Source organism: Caretta caretta, chromosome 1, assembly GCF_965140235.1.
Source record: "Caretta caretta isolate rCarCar2 chromosome 1, rCarCar1.hap1, whole genome shotgun sequence".
Lineage (NCBI taxonomy): Eukaryota > Metazoa > Chordata > Testudines > Cheloniidae > Caretta > Caretta caretta.
In genome coordinates, this window is record NC_134206.1 from 157,480,754 (window position 1) to 157,496,558 (window position 15,805).

A 15,805-nucleotide genomic window follows, 5' to 3' on the forward strand; every position below is an offset into this window, starting at 1 on the left:
AGACCTGAATATTTGCATTTGGGTGTGTCAGTCTTGTTATATTATCTCTTACGAAAGCCATTCACCCAGATTCTAAGCATTTCAGCAATATAAGTGTCAATTTTTTCAATTTTGTGCCTTGGTACACTCATCTTACTCCGTACATCTAAAAAGGTAACAAGCCACCAAGGAGAATCTTACCTGTTGGGATTCTGGCTTCAGAGGTACCAGCTGTAGATCTATGCAGTTACCAAATTTTTTTAGGTTATTGTCTGAAAGCTGGAAACAGAGTTCTGACAAATTCTGTACACAAACCTGTATATATTTCCTGAAAATTAAGCATTGAACATACAATAATATACGTTGTATATTGATATCAGTTTCACTGCAAGCTCATAGAAAACTATTAAAAACATTTCATCCTCGCTACAGAGTTTCTCTAATTGTGACACTCAGGCAAGAACAGTAAAAATGACAGGCATATTATTTCTTTTCCTCTCTGCTTAATTGCTAATCTGAGTCTGCAGAAGTAGGTCTATAGTACAGTTATTTTTTATAAGTAGTTTTGCCTTTACTGAGTTCTAACATAGAGACCAAAAGATGGAGAAAATTAGCCTATGACTATATGATTAAAATATACCACCAATAATGTATTTGTTGTTCTGCTGATGGAGTGTGAAAGGGAGAATGGGTGAATCCAAAAATGAGCATTTCAAAAGTGGCAAAACTCACCACCCACTTACAAAAAATAAAAACTTATGTTGAAAGTTTACATACAGAACATCAACTTCTACAAACATTTTCTAAGAGGAAAGAGATTATAAATATTTAAAGACTACATTACCGTTTGCCAGCTGACAGTAAGGAATGCTTGGCATTAAAAGGTACACTGAATGTTAATGCAATAATGGTGGAGTAAATTGACCAGGGACAATCAATGGTTACCTGGAGAAAAGAAAGAAATAAAATTCTTATTCATGCATAATGGCTTTATTTTCCAATTCCAAATACTTAAACATTTCCCAGAAACTTGGTCTTGACCAGTCAAACCTAATGCATCCAAAAGGGGGGAAAAAATTGATTTATCAAACAACTAAGCTTGTTAAAGTGGGAAGAGGATTTTTCGTGCGCACGCACGCACATAGCTTGGTGTCTCCCTGACGTCAACTCCTAAGCTGACTTATCCATGGGATCTGCCTCTTCAGAGCACTTTCTTTAAGGGCTGGCAAATATTAAGGGAGAACAATGCTGCCACCAGGGGCATCTTACTGCAATAACCACATAGATTTTGTCAGTCTCAAAATAAATTACTAATGGAACAAACCTATTAACTTCATAACATAATGTAAGGGATGATTAATCTGCATTCTGAACTTCAGCACAGAGCTTCAAAAAAGTTCCTCCTGAACTGAATGCAGATTTTCCCTTAATGTGTGTATACACTAAGTGAAATAACTTTTCATATATGCATATGTTCATAGTCTTTATGAACACCAAACGCCCCCCCCCACCATTCATTTCCAAAACCAACCAATCCGCAGTTTCTTTTAACAATAGTTAAGCATGTGAGAAGTAAGAGTGCCAGTACATTGTGCAGACCATTTTAGTTATAAACATAGGGCAATAAAATCAGTAACATGGGACAGAGCTCTCAAATTAAGTCCCAGCTGTATAAGGAAGTGTTGTTACTGGTTTAATCAGAACATTCTTTTCTCTTAATACTGAAGCAGTGTACCAGAATGGTGCAGGGATACTCTGCATACAGAAATTACATCTTTCTGATGGATCAGAAGAGAGGCTTTGATCATTGGAGTCATTAAAGATCCCAGGCACTTAAAACAGAAGTAGGGGTGTTAACTATGGTCTGTTGGCCAAATTCCAACTTGGGTTGTTGGCACAGAATGTCAAACCTCAGAGAAGGCTAGTATTTGGTGAAGGGAAACTCATCCACCTATAAAGTTCTGTGTATTTTTGTACGTACCTTAAAAATTCTATACACATACATTTGCATCTATTTCATACAGTCTGACGTGCTTTCATATCCTTTAAGCTAGAAGGTGTTCTGTGCAAGTAGGTTATTCTCACTCATATTTTGGTCAATTTAAACACTTGTGGTCAAAAAATTAACTTTTTTTGTCATCTTACTTTTTGGTCAACTGTAGCCATGCAGTTGTCCGTTTTCTGCTTCTCTTTGCTTTTCCTGTGCAGTTCTTTATTTACCAGATTTTCACTTTCCACTGAAGCTGTTGGGGTTGATGGCAAATAGATAACTTCTAGGTCAAATTCAATCACATGATATGCAGGAGCCACTGGCAGGGTGATGCTTGTGATCTTTTCAGAAGACTGGATCAGTAACGATGATTCTGAGACTTTTTCTACAATTGTGTAGAATATGAAGTAATTTTAGAAATATTCCTCCCCTCCACAACCTCCATTTTTCATCTCTAGCTATCAAGTCATGAGATCATATCCTAAAAGGCTAGAAATGTCTTCTTTGATCAAGAAGGAGCCCTAAAAGGCTTGGTACCTATAGTGTCTATAACTCACACCTCCCTGTCAGTGAGGACTGCAGCCATACAACTCATTGTAGAACTCCAAGAACTCCACACTGGCTTCCTTAATGAAGTCTCTGGCTACACATACATTATGAAGCTTAGGCTGGCAGAGCCTCCCTAGTATAGAGCCTTCACTTACAAAACTAGCTTTTCTGTCCATGTAGGAACACCACTTTCCCGAATGATGTTAGCTACATCAACAGAATCATTCTTCCATCAACATGGCTGTGTCTATACCTGGTGTTTGTCAGAGCTATGTTGGTCAGGCATGTGGGTTTTTTCACATCCCTGACCAATGCAGCTTTGCCAACATAACTTTCAAGTGTAGATCAAGTCAAAGACCCCACATCATGAAGAACCTTACCCTTCATTATTTCCATTAATTTCCAGTGTTTCCCTAATTCTTCTTGAAGGGCTACTGGCTACCTTCCTTGGTAGTCCATTCCAATATTTAAGAAAATTCTTGACAGAGCAATTTAATGACTAGTCTGAATCTTATCAATGTTCCTTCAGTCCTCACCTGCTCCATTACCCAATCCTTTTTTACCACTAGTCCCCGTGACTCCTCATATCCTATTACTTCATTCCTTTCATTTTACACAAGCTTCATTACGGATAACACAAGACTATGTATAATGAAGATTTAACCAGCATTCGTGACATATCTTAAAAATTTTCACATAGGATGCCTACATTTATCCTATTTTTAATCTCTCCTTATTCAACTATTGAGTCTTTGCTTCTTGCTTTTACATATAAACTGAAGGATAGGATTGAGATGCACTAGCAGAGCTTTGGGAGAAGCTGGGATATGATTAAATGAAACATTGGCTAGAGAGGCAAATAATTCTTCACTTTCCTGCGCACTAACCATTGCTTTATAAAAAACATATCCTAGCTTCTTAATTATTACATAATTTTCATAGAATCATAGACTTTAAGGTCAGAAGGGACCATTATGATTGTCTAGTCTGACCTCCTGCGCAACGCAGGTCACGGAATCTCACCCACCAACTCCTGTAACAAACCCCTAACTTATGTCTGAGCTATTGAAGTCCTCAGCTTGTGGTTTAAAGACTTCAAGGTGAAGAGAATCCTCCAGCAAGTGACTCGTGCCCCACGCTGCAGAGGATGGCAAAAAACCACCAGGGCCTCTGCCAATCTGCCCTGGGGGAAAATTCCTTCCCAACCCCAAATATGGCAATCAGCTAAACCCTGACCATGTGGGCAAGACCCACCAGCCAGACACTCAGGAAAGAATTCTCTGCAGTAACTCAGATCTCACCCCATCTAACATCTCATCACAGGTCATTAGGCATATCTACCGCTAATAGTCGAAGATCAATTAATTGCCAAAATTAGGCTATCCCATCATCATATCTCCTCCATAAACTTATCAAGCCTTGTCTTGAAGCCAGATATGTCATTTGCCCCCCCACTGCTTCCCTTGGAAGGCTGTTCCAGAACTTCACTCCTCTGATGGTTAGAAACCTTCGTCTAATTTCTAGTCTAAACTTCCTGATGGCCAGTTTATAGCCATTTGTTCTTGTGTCCACATTGGTACTGAGCTTAAATAATTCTTCTCCCTCTGTGGTATTTATGCTTCTGATATATTTATAGATAGCAATCATATCTCCTCTCAGCCTTCTTTTGGTTAGGCTAAACAAGCCAAGCTCTTTGAGTCTCCTTTCATAAGACAGGTTTCAGAGGAACAGCCGTGTTAGTCTGTATTCGCAAAAAGAAAAGGAGTACTTGTGGCACCTTAGAGACTAACCAATTTATTTGAGCATGAGCTTTCGTGAGCTGTAGCTCACGAAAGCTCATGCTCAAATAAATTGGTTAGTCTCTAAGGTGCCACAAGTACTCCTTTTCTTTTTTCATAAGACAGGTTTTCCATTCCTCGGATCATCCTAGTAGCCCTTCTCTGTACCTGTTCCAGTTTGAATTCATCCTTCTTAAACATGGGACACCAGAACTGCACACAATATTCCAGATGAGGTCTCACCAGTGTCTTGTATAACAGTACAAGCTTAAGTACCTCCTTATCTCTACTGGAATTACCTCGCCTGATGCATCCCAAAACCGCATTAGCTTTTTTGATAGCCATATCACATTGGTGGCTCATAGTCATTCTGTGATCAACCAATACTCCGAGGTCCTTCTCCTCCTCTGTTACTGCCAAGTGATGCATCCCCAGTTTATAACAAAAATTCTTGTTATTAATCCCTAAATGCATGACCTTGCACTTTTCACTATTAAATTTCATCTTATTACTATTACTCCAGTTTACAAGGTCATCCAGAGCTTCCTGTATGATATCCTGGTTCTTCTCTGTATTGGCAATACCTCCCAGCTTTGTGTCATCCACAAACTTTATTAGCACATTCCCACTTTTTGTGCCAAGGTCAATAATAAAAAGCTTAAATGAGATTGGTCCCAAAACCGATCCCTGAGGAACTCCACTCGTAACCTCCTTCTAGTCTAACAGTTCACCTTTCAGTGTGACCCACTGTAGTCTCCCCTTTATCCAGTTCCTTATCCACCTTTCAATTTTCATATTGATCTCCATCTGTGACATTATGAGTATAATACAATATCTCATTGAAAGGTGACAGGGCCAGAAAGAGTTTAACTCACAAACTGACCTGATCCATGGCTGAACTTTAGAGACTGGTTAGGAAGATATGTAAATGAACAGAGCTTTGAAATGCAAGCCTGCATTGTTAGAGATAGAAGAGTAGATGTTTGTTCAGGTCTTGTGATGTAAGTCTATTGCTATAGCTTTGATTCAAAGATCAAAAAAGGAGTATTAGTATTTAGGAAGATACTTGACTGAAATAGTATTATTGTCTATGTCTCTTTGAAGGTTGTGATAACCTGTGTCTGAACTGTTTAATGGATAAATTATCCTGTGCTAATTGCCATGATGTTTGGAAGAAGGAAAGTCAAGCCTATTGTTTGCTCAGGCCAAAAGGCTGCTGGAAATTTATAAAAGCCTTGGGACACAATCCTTCATCTCAGATCTGCTTTGGGTTTCAAGAGGGGGAAACCTTAAGCCATAAGGATTGAGATCCCCAGTCACTGACTGGGGTCACCCTGAATATGGACATTGGACTATAACCTATGGACTATTTCTAAAAGGACTTTTGGCAACTACAAGCTCATCTCTGCTATGTATCTGAACCTCAAGAATTGAATTCAAGTCTGTATGTATTTTGATCTTTTAATCAACACTCTTCTTTTTTAATAAATTTTAGTTTAGTTAATAAGAATTGACTATAGCGTGTATTTGGAGTAAGATCTAAGATATTATTTGACCTGGGTCTGGGACTTGGTCCTTTGGGGTCAGGAGAACCTTTTATTTTATATGATTTTCAGAATTCATCATCATATGTTCGACATGTGTGTCTGGATGGAGGCCTGAGGCTGGGTACTTTAAGGGAAATGCATTATTTGGACTTCTGAGTAACCAGTGAGGTACTATAGAAGCTGTTTTATGCTGGCTTGGTAAATCTAAGTATTGGAATATCCACCAGCGTTTGGGGTTTGTTTGCCCCATTCTGTTTGCAGTTCACCCTGATTGAGTAACCTCAGCTGGCTCCTACAGACAGCACCATCTTTTCCAATTTAGCTAATAATTCTCCATGTGGAACCGTATCAAATGCCTTACTGAAATCAAGGTAAATTAGATCTACTGCGTTCCCTTTCTCTAAAAAAGGTTAGCTTCTCAAAGAAGGAGATCAGGTTGGTTTGACACAATCTACCTTTTACTATGGTACAAAGCCTCTGTACAGGTAAAGTCCCACAATGGCAACACAAAAGTAGTCTAATTCACTCTAATCCTCAACCATTCCTTCCTCCCTACACGGACCTTGACCCATAAAAAGCAGTATTTCCAGGACTAATCTGGTTGACTGAAAGTTCATACTTTTCTTGAGGCAATCAAATGCAATGAGAACTCAACCACGGATTCATGTGTGCAGGAGGCTTAAGTAGTCAACTGTCTGTTTATACAAAATATGCAAATTCAAAGCTAGACAGGGTGGTACAGAGAACTCTAACTGGACTTCATTACAGGTCCTGTAAGGTGTTCCCAGGATCTCCTTCCTTGCAATAGGTGAAAGTGTTGCTAAGGTTTCCTCTGTTGCGTGGTGCCACTTGCAAATATACTACACTGATTTAAAAGTTGCTTATGAGACAAGTTAATTTCCTAGTGAAGGGCACACAGACAGTAAATTAATCTTTCCCAGAATATATCTATTCTTTGTTATTGAGATAAGACCTATACCTGAAGTCACTAAATCTAACTGGTTTCAGAGGAACAGCCGTGTTAGTCTGTATTCGCAAAAAGAAAAGGAGTACTTGTGGCACTAAGGTGCCACAAGTACTCCTTTTCTTTAAATCTAACTGGTCACATGTACAGTTTCCAAAACAGTTGTAGAAAAAGGCCAGGACTTACAGAAGTTTTTGTGCTCTGAAATGCTGAGTTACCAGTTCCCAATTCATGGTTACTGACAACAATGGTGTCAAACGTTCTAACATCTTATAGACCACTCTGCTGCTATACAATAATATTTACATTATGCTTATAGGATTTCTGCATTTTCACAGACTGATGGCAGATAACTGATTTTGGCTATGCTGCTTACCCCTGGTATTGGAATAGATCAATGCTTTGCTCTCTGGATGGTAGAGGAAAGGCATAGCATCAGCATTACTGAGCTGCAGAGTATCTCCACTCTTCATGGTATAATGGCCAGTAGTCACTGTGAACTTCACCCTCTGAGGAATACCAGCCAAAAGGCTGTCTGAAGAAAAAGAAAGCAAACAGTGCCAGTGTATGCCAGCATTCTAGTTATTAAATGGTTACAATTAGCTGCTAATGTTTGCTAGGAGTATACAAATAAACATTCATAGCTCATTTTTCACACAAGTGCATGTTAACATCAACTTGAACATTTTACTTTTTGGTGCTCAATTATGGAGTAGTTTTCTAAGAAATTGTCCAAGAAATAGGGAGAGTTTCAGCCATTCAATTTTGGGAAATTTTCACTGCTGCCCTTCACCTGAAGTCAAAGCATTCTCAATCAATGAGGTGCAGCTGTGGAACAAGCTTCCAGAGGCAGTCGACTAATTCAAAGTCTGACCACCTTTAGGACTCTTTGAGACAGCTTTCCCATATTAACCAGAATGATACAGAATATGTGAAGATGTATGAAGGGGGAAAATGTGTGTTCTAGAGATACAGCCCAAGCACAGTCTTTTCTACTAAGGAAGGGGGGAACAGTAGAAGACTTCAGGAAGCCTAGAGGACCTCACCAGTAAAATCTAGTTTACCAGGATCATTCTTAAGCATGGTGATGGGTCCCATAGAAAGCTCTTAGATTAGTGATTCTCCTTCCACTGAATTCAAAGGAAAGACTCCTATTCATTTTAAAGGGAGTTAGAGCAGAGCCTCTTTGGTAGGTGAGAGTGCAAAGTAAAGGGATTTTGCTAAATTACCAAAGCCAATACAGTGTCACAAAACTAGTAAGAAATTCACAATGATGCAGTCAAATCACTATCTATTCTCCCCATCAACATGTCCAGCGATGCAAGATCAAACCCCACTTGATCCTTCAAAGGGATACAGACACATATATGCACTCCAACTAAGCCAGATTCTGAAATTCGCAATCAAATACTAGTTGTCATGTCACTTGACAAGTGGGATTGATAGCGTTCAGACTCACTAAAGCCTAAAGACTCATATGTTCTCAATAGAAGCAGTTTTAAAAGGAAGCTGCAAAAGACAGAGCAAAGTAACTCGTTTAGATGAAATGAGAAGTAACAAACATGTCATGTATGAGAAAGTAACATGGACAATCAACACATTCTTAGTGTTACAAGTTTACTTACCAGTCAATGGCTCCACTTTTAGCTGGGGCTCCTGAGAGTACACATCATATTGCACAACTGGGTAAATGTGAGGAAGGACAAAGTGCACTTTACCCACTGATGTGCACAGCTGCCTGAGAGTATATGTCCCAGGTTCTTTGGCCTTTGAAAAATAAAAAATGAAACTGAAGAGTGGATTTTCAATCTAGCAATTATTTTTACATTTCTCAAGAAAACCCTTTGTTTTCTCCACTGAACTTCTGACAAATAAGGGACAAATACATCTCAGCCCATTTCTAACTGGTATGCTTTTATCTGTACAACTAGGTGAATAAAAAGAATTAAGAGGGGAAAAAAATTCATGAAATTGCCCAAGCACTCCGAATTCAATTTTCGTAAGTGTCTGGTAAAAATGTTTATCCCAAAGGACCCCACCTAATAATGGCAGGGGGGGTGAGGAGGGGAAGCAGGAATGTTGTCCATTTGATTCAAGAACAAATGGAAGTGCTGTCAATTCAAATACTCTGTTACCCTAAGTACCTAGCATAGCAACCTACTCTGGTGAGGATTTATATTTCATATATATATATATAGACATACATACACACACACACGTGAACTGAGGGCTACATACATTAAAATATAATGAATATGCTCATCTACGATATTATGGATTTTACCAGGTAGTCACAAACAGCAGAGTGACTTTTTGGCTAGCATTCATAAAACCCCAAACTGTGCAACGAATAACCTTCAAATCAATATAAGCCTATAATGTTTTCACACTTTCTTCCACATTATGTGGACACCTATTAATGAATATATTTTAATCCCATATTCTCCCGCAACACTACCTTAAGGCTAGCTATGATAGGATAGCACCATTGTAAAAAAAAATAAAATGGTACACCTGTAGGTGTGCTTCTAGAAGATGCATTAGTTCTATCCCTGGTGAAGGACAATGTGTTAGTCACTGCTGATAAACAAGATTTGAAGTTTGGGAGTGGTTCCCCCTCCTCCCCTTTTTGTCACTTCTTACTGCACAGCATTGAAAGTGCTACAAATCTTTGTTAATGACATAGGCTGCTCTCACAGCAGAATTAGAATTTTTTGGGTGCTTGAAATGAACTTTAGTTTTAATCAAACTAGCACAGTTACAGTCCATTGACCAAACAACTGAAATGATACAGCTATTTATCCTGTTAAAAGCATGGAGGGCATTTGAACACCCGAACAGCATCATGCTAACAGAAGGAAAATGCTGACCTTTAAGACATCTAGTATTTTGAATTTTTCACAAGGTAGAGCAGATTTTTTTTAAAAAAATCCTCCTAATTTTCTTAAGCATAATGTACATATTTGTGTTGTGTGCGCCATATCACATTACCTCTGATGTGGAATTAACCCATAATACACAAACCCTATGCAGCCTGAAGCATTTGGTTTTTGTCTCACAGCGAATACTCAAATTCAAAATTTTTCAGTTGTAAGTTAGTGATACTGCACCTGCCCCAAAATTATAACCTTAAAGCCTCACCATCTGAGTGTTTTCTCGCCACTTTTTCCAGCTTGTAACTGGACAAAAGCATTAGTGCACATTATGCGCTAATGTCATGGGAGATTTCATGTAATGTAAACCTAGGAGTCATAGGAGAGGGGATCCAAAGAATGTAGAAAACATTTTCTGACCTGCTATAAAACTTTAGAATGAATACATTTAAAGAGGTTCAGTTTGGAGTATGGCTAAGAGAGACTGCTGCAGATTTAGTATGAAGCAAGTGCTATGCTCAGTTTAAAAACCTGCAAACAAAGCAGAGTGCATATACATCCCATATGGAGGGGGGCATTTTCCTTCCCCTTTATTGTTCCCTCAGTGCCATTGTTAGGCTGGTCTACACTTAAATTTTTGATCGGCACAGGTATGTTGCTTCCCCTGACTAACGTAACTGGGCTGACCTAAGCCCCAGTGTAGACGCAACTCAGCAGACAGAAGAATGTTTCCATCAACCTAGTGACCACAGCTCAGAGAGATGGATTCCCTACAACGATGGAAAAAAAACCTTCCAGTGCCATAGGGAGTACCTACATTATGGCACTACAGTAGTACAGCTATGCTTAGTGTAGACATGGCCTTCATCATACACAAGTGAGAAAGGTTTCTCTAATCCCTTCATTTAAATCCCTTGTCCTGTTATGTTATCGAACAGGAGTAAGGGATCGAATATGAAGCCATCATCCTACAGCAGCGTGCTCAATTTTTTTTTTTTTTTTATAAACGTTACACCTCTAATTAATATATTTTCCAGGAAAATACCACCAAGTGGTATCTAAGTTACTTGATACTGTCAGTTCTAGAAATTTAAATCCTGTTCTTCGGAAAAGAGGATAGGTGCTGGGTGCTACACTCAGCATGAAGGAATCTAACAGCACAATTTTCCCTCTTGCTGTTCTCCTTCACTACAGGAAGAGAATTAGGAAGTTAACTGTCCCTCCTATAATACTGGCCACCAGAAATGTACATAGTATGAGATACAAAGAATAGTTCAAGTAGTAAATTGTATCTTCATTTATATTCCATCTTTCTTCTTCCACAGTTTAGTAGATTGCTTCCTCATCCATGAAGCCAAAAACACTGTGCACACTAATCTCCTCCAGCCTTCTCCCACTCGGGTTCTTCAGACTTGGATCCAATTTTATATGAAACTGCATCTGCAGCCACCTAGCCCTCTGAAATCTCCAAATTGCATTGCACTGCCTTTATTACTAAATATGGGTTGTCTGGTGGTATGTAATAGTCACTCACTCACAAGAGGTATTCAAAAACCTAAAAATTAGATCAGTAGGTAGTGTACAGATCACATGGTTGCCAGCTCTCAGTTCAAGCACCTGCTGCACCAACTTGCATCTCCAGCAGATAAGTGCTACCTATACAGGCTCACAGTGCCAGCCTGCCCCTGTATGAGCACATCTCTAGTGCTTGCTGTCTCAATGCTGCAGAGACTGAAAAACTAAAGCACAGACTGCCCTTAGCCTGTAGGCTAAATAGAAAAGTTACATGTTGAGATGGTGACAGAATGAGAGAAGGGGATGGAAAAGTGAAAGATTAATTTGAGTCTCAGGAGTAGTGGAGTAACACACAGATCATTATGAGAACATTGGAAAAAACCTCCATGACCAGCACTGTTAAACCTTCAATTTTTAAAATAATCTATAGTTTTGCTTTTGTTCAGTTCTGTATAAGGTTGCAAAGTTAACTACTAAAACATTAGGAAATGCCAACATTAATTCGAGGCAGTGTATAATTACAAAAAATCATACTGTTTTACCCACAGGACCTTCGCCTCACTCAGTATACAGGACGGGCAGAGCTCAGGAAATGAGGCAAAAATTCAATATTTCTTTTTATACTCAATGCATTGCCCCATGCTTTATTTACTGCACACCATCGAGACACTGCACTGAAGATAGAATTATTCATTTCCTCGTGGTTTATCTACAGTGTGCTCATCACTGTAGTATCCAAGTTTAAGAACACCCCTCTCTGGAGGTCTGAAGATTTTTGTTTTATTTATTTTTTTTAAAACATACAGACAGGGAAATGAAGCACAACATGATTAAGGCAAAAATTTTTTTGCAAGAGGCTGCATTCTGAAATACGTATTTTCAGAATATTTTAAATGCTATATAGACATACCAAATTATTCCTCACAACACCCTGTCAGGCAGGTCAGTAACTATTATTCCCATTTTACAGGTGAGGACACTGACTTTCTAAGTGATTTGCTTAAGGCCACACAGTAAGTCAGTGGCAGAGCCAGGATTAGAACTCAGGACCTCCTAACTCCCAACCCCATCACTCATTCCTTCGGTCCGTACTACCTTACTACTAGAGGTATGAAGCGTCACAGCTCTCAAGTTATGCCTACATTGCAATTAAAAAATGGTGTCTGGCACATGCTGGCTGACTTGGGCTCAGGCTAAGGGACTGTTTAATTGCAGTGTACATGCAAATAAACAGCCCTGCAAGCCAGAGTCAGCTGGCACTTTTTAATTGCAGTGTAGACATACTCTCAGTGATTTCAGCTGCAACTGAGTTACTTCGCACTTCTGAAAATCAGGCCCCAGGGGTTTCAAGTAGGGCATCCAGAAAATAAAGCACACACAACTAGCGACCATCTTTAAGAATTTTGGTTTAAAGTGACTTGCCCAGCATCATATAAAAAAAAAAATCTGTGGCAGAGACAGGAATACAACCAGTTTTCCTGGCAATATTCAATTGGCTTAACCAGAGCCATCTCTTGTGTAGCGCAAATTGGGGTGACCGCTCTGGGCCCTGTGCTTTGGGGGGCCCTGCGCTTTGGGGGGCCCTGCAGGCCAGTGTGATTGGCTGGCGTGGTCAGTCCCGGAAGAGACGAATTCGTCACTTCTGCCCCGGGCCCTGCACTCCCCTAGAGACGGCCCTGGGCGTACCTGTATATTTTCTCTTTTCTTGCAGCTCTCTCCTTCAATCACTACATACCTTCCATCTTCTGCAATGAAGGAGACGGAGATCCTTTGAGGAAAAGAGTATGTGGTAACATAGCTAAAGAATGTCATACTCACAGGGAAGAATTAAAGTTACACAAGCAACCTTAATTCTGACATTTCTTAAGAGCAAGTGGTTGACTTTGCAATCTTAACCTCTTTTTGTATGCAATGATTACTATAGCTGCTATCACACCACACTCTGGAAGTAAGCGACCACCAACGTGATTATGTATTGCTACAGCTAAATCTGGCAGATACGGACACTGGAAAAAAGATTACCTGTAATAGAACACAATAAGAAAAACACCTCCCCACCTGGAACCTTTTATGCATTACTCTGAGCAAGTCTGACTATGAAACAAGAGAATCTTACCTTTTCTAGAACATGATGGACAATGAACATTGTCGTTTGGGACAGATGTAATACTCATCTGAATTCTAGTTGTTAGATAAGGGTTTTATTTTTATGAAAGTGATAACTGGATAAATAAAAAGGACTTAAAATGAGTTTGGTGGGATCACTCTAGTCTCTCATTTCTGCACACCAGAGAACCAACCACACACTTTAGCAGAGTTAGCAGCCTCTCTTCATGATCGGCCAAGGTCTGCAATAACAGGGGTGAGCCAGGAAGAGTTAAGCTGCATTGGCAAAGCTGTGGCAGGGGAGCAACACTGGATAGCACTTGCCATCATTATGCCCTTCTCTAGTCAGTGCTTTTAAATCTTCTCTTTCATGAGTGCTATGCTGACTCAATTGTAAAAAACATACCTGAGTTCTGAATGTTATTGTATTGACCCCTGGTTCCAGTATAATGTTGCTACATTTTAACATGTGAGCCCCATCCTCTAGAGTCACCCCTGAGGGCATTTCCAGAGAAGAGCTGCTCTCCTGCCTTCGCAGTAGCATGTGCACATTTTTGCAGATTATTCCCGTTGTGTTCAAAGAGTTATCCGAAGGGCTCCTTTCGTACATTTCATATAACTCCAGTGCTGGCAAGTTGTTTCTTGACAAAGGGAAACCGGCAACCTCATTCGGGAAGCTGATAATACCGTTGGAAGCTTTGTGTTTAGTGAGCCATTCAGCTGTTTTCCGGTAACTATTTTTCTCAATGCTGAAGTGGACATTGATGGCAATCTGATCCACTTCAACTGGGATGGGCATTTGGCTCAGCAAAGTCAGCTCAATAGACAGTGTTCCACCCACATGGATAACAGCATTTGGAGGGTCAAAATGTAGAGTTTTCAACTGTGCAAAGGAATACATAGACAGTATAACCTTTTGACCTGGAAGTACAGACAAGAACAAGGTATTTTATTCCACTCTGCTTTTGGTAATGCAAGGTTAGCCTTTACAGTAATCCATTTTTTAGAAGTGTAGACATTTTAAAAACTATGTTCCCCCCCAATACCAAAGAGACAAAACACTATCTTCCTCTTAAACTAAACGGAATAAAAAATTTTAAATTCTTGATGACGCCTAAAATCAAATGTTTTTTAAAGTTACAACTTTAGTTCTGCCTCAAATACAGTTGTAGTGAGAAAATCTGACAAAGGAACTGTTCGTGTCAATAGCTTTTAAGCCGTATAGTACACCTACACTGAAGAAAAAACAACTCCACACCCCTGACGAATATGAGTCTCAGCTGACTCAGGCTTGCTATATAGGACTAAAAATAGCAGTGTAGACATTCCCACTTGGATTGGAGCCCAGGCTCTGGAACCCAGTGAGGGGAATGGATCTCAGAGCACTTTTTTTGGACAGTGTAGATGTACCCATAGCAAGATCTGTTATTCATTTAACCTCTTCAGAATCACTTACTCATGTAGCAAACATTTCCCAATCTAAGCAGCACAGTATCATAAAACTAATGCTGGGCTATTATTCTTTATGCTCCTGTACACCTGAACAGTTAATTTAACATGACAGAATATTCCAGAGGACATACCACTGTAGCAAACGTAAACTCATGATAGTCATGATCAGAGTGGTGCCTGGAGCCATTCTCTGCACCAGGTCAGGTTCCCCTCACTCTTACATAATTGCTAGATGCCAGAAAACAACCGGTGACAGGCACTTAAAAATATATATATATATATATTTCAGCTAGGAAGCAGGCCTAGCATGACACATCAATGGTATTTCCAAGGTGTCTTCACTGTTGTAATCTAAGCAGAACATCAAGAAATATGTACATAAAGATGAGCAAAAAGAAAAGGAGTACTTGTGGCACCTTAGAGACTAACCAATTTATTTGAGCATAAGCTTTTGTGAGCTACAGCTCACTTCATCGGATGCATACTGTGGAAAGTGTAGATCTTTTATACACACAAAGCATGAAAAAATACCTCCCCCCACCCCACTCTCCTGCTGGCAATAGTATATCTAAAGTGATCACTCTCCTTACAATGTGAATGATAATCAAGTTGGGCCATCTCCAGCCCAAATCCAAGTTCTCTCACACACACACCCCCACCCACACACACACAAACCCACTCTCCTGCTGGCCTAATAACATCAGCCACACTATCAAAGGCTCGTTCACCTGCACATCCACCAATGTGATACACGCCATCATGTGCCAGCAATGCCCCTCTGCCATGTACATTGGTCAAACTGGACAGTCTCTACGTAAAAGAATAAATGGACACAAATCAGATGTCAAGAATTATAACATTCAAAAACCAGTTGGGGAACACTTCAATCTCCCTGGTCACGTGATTACAGACATGAAAGTTGCAATTCTTCAACAAAAAAAACTTCAAATCCAGACTCCAACGAGAAACTGTTGAATTGGAATTCATTTGCAAATTGGATACAATTAACTTAGGCTTGAATGGAGACTGGGAGTGGCTAAGTCATTATGCAA

The 15,805-nt window shown here is 39.6% G+C and overlaps 1 protein-coding gene across 3 annotated transcripts in view; it reads right to left on the minus strand.

Annotated features, from left to right (window-relative positions):
* TRAPPC10 (trafficking protein particle complex subunit 10) overlaps nucleotides 1–15,805 on the minus strand; it is a 97,671-nt gene that overhangs the window by 22,482 nt on the left and 59,384 nt on the right. For all 3 annotated transcript variants that reach the window (XR_007358567.2, XM_048865101.2, XM_048865108.2), the window contains exons 14-19: nucleotides 13,708–14,222; nucleotides 8,433–8,574; nucleotides 7,184–7,342; nucleotides 2,125–2,354; nucleotides 824–924; nucleotides 181–307 (exon numbers count right to left, since the gene is read on the minus strand). Coding sequence is in view for 2 of the 3 variants with exons in the window: in XM_048865101.2 (XP_048721058.2) it covers nucleotides 181–307; nucleotides 824–924; nucleotides 2,125–2,354; nucleotides 7,184–7,342; nucleotides 8,433–8,574; nucleotides 13,708–14,222 (1,274 nt within the window). In the remaining variant the exon portion in view is untranslated. The remainder of the gene's footprint in view (nucleotides 1–180; nucleotides 308–823; nucleotides 925–2,124; nucleotides 2,355–7,183; nucleotides 7,343–8,432; nucleotides 8,575–13,707; nucleotides 14,223–15,805) is intronic.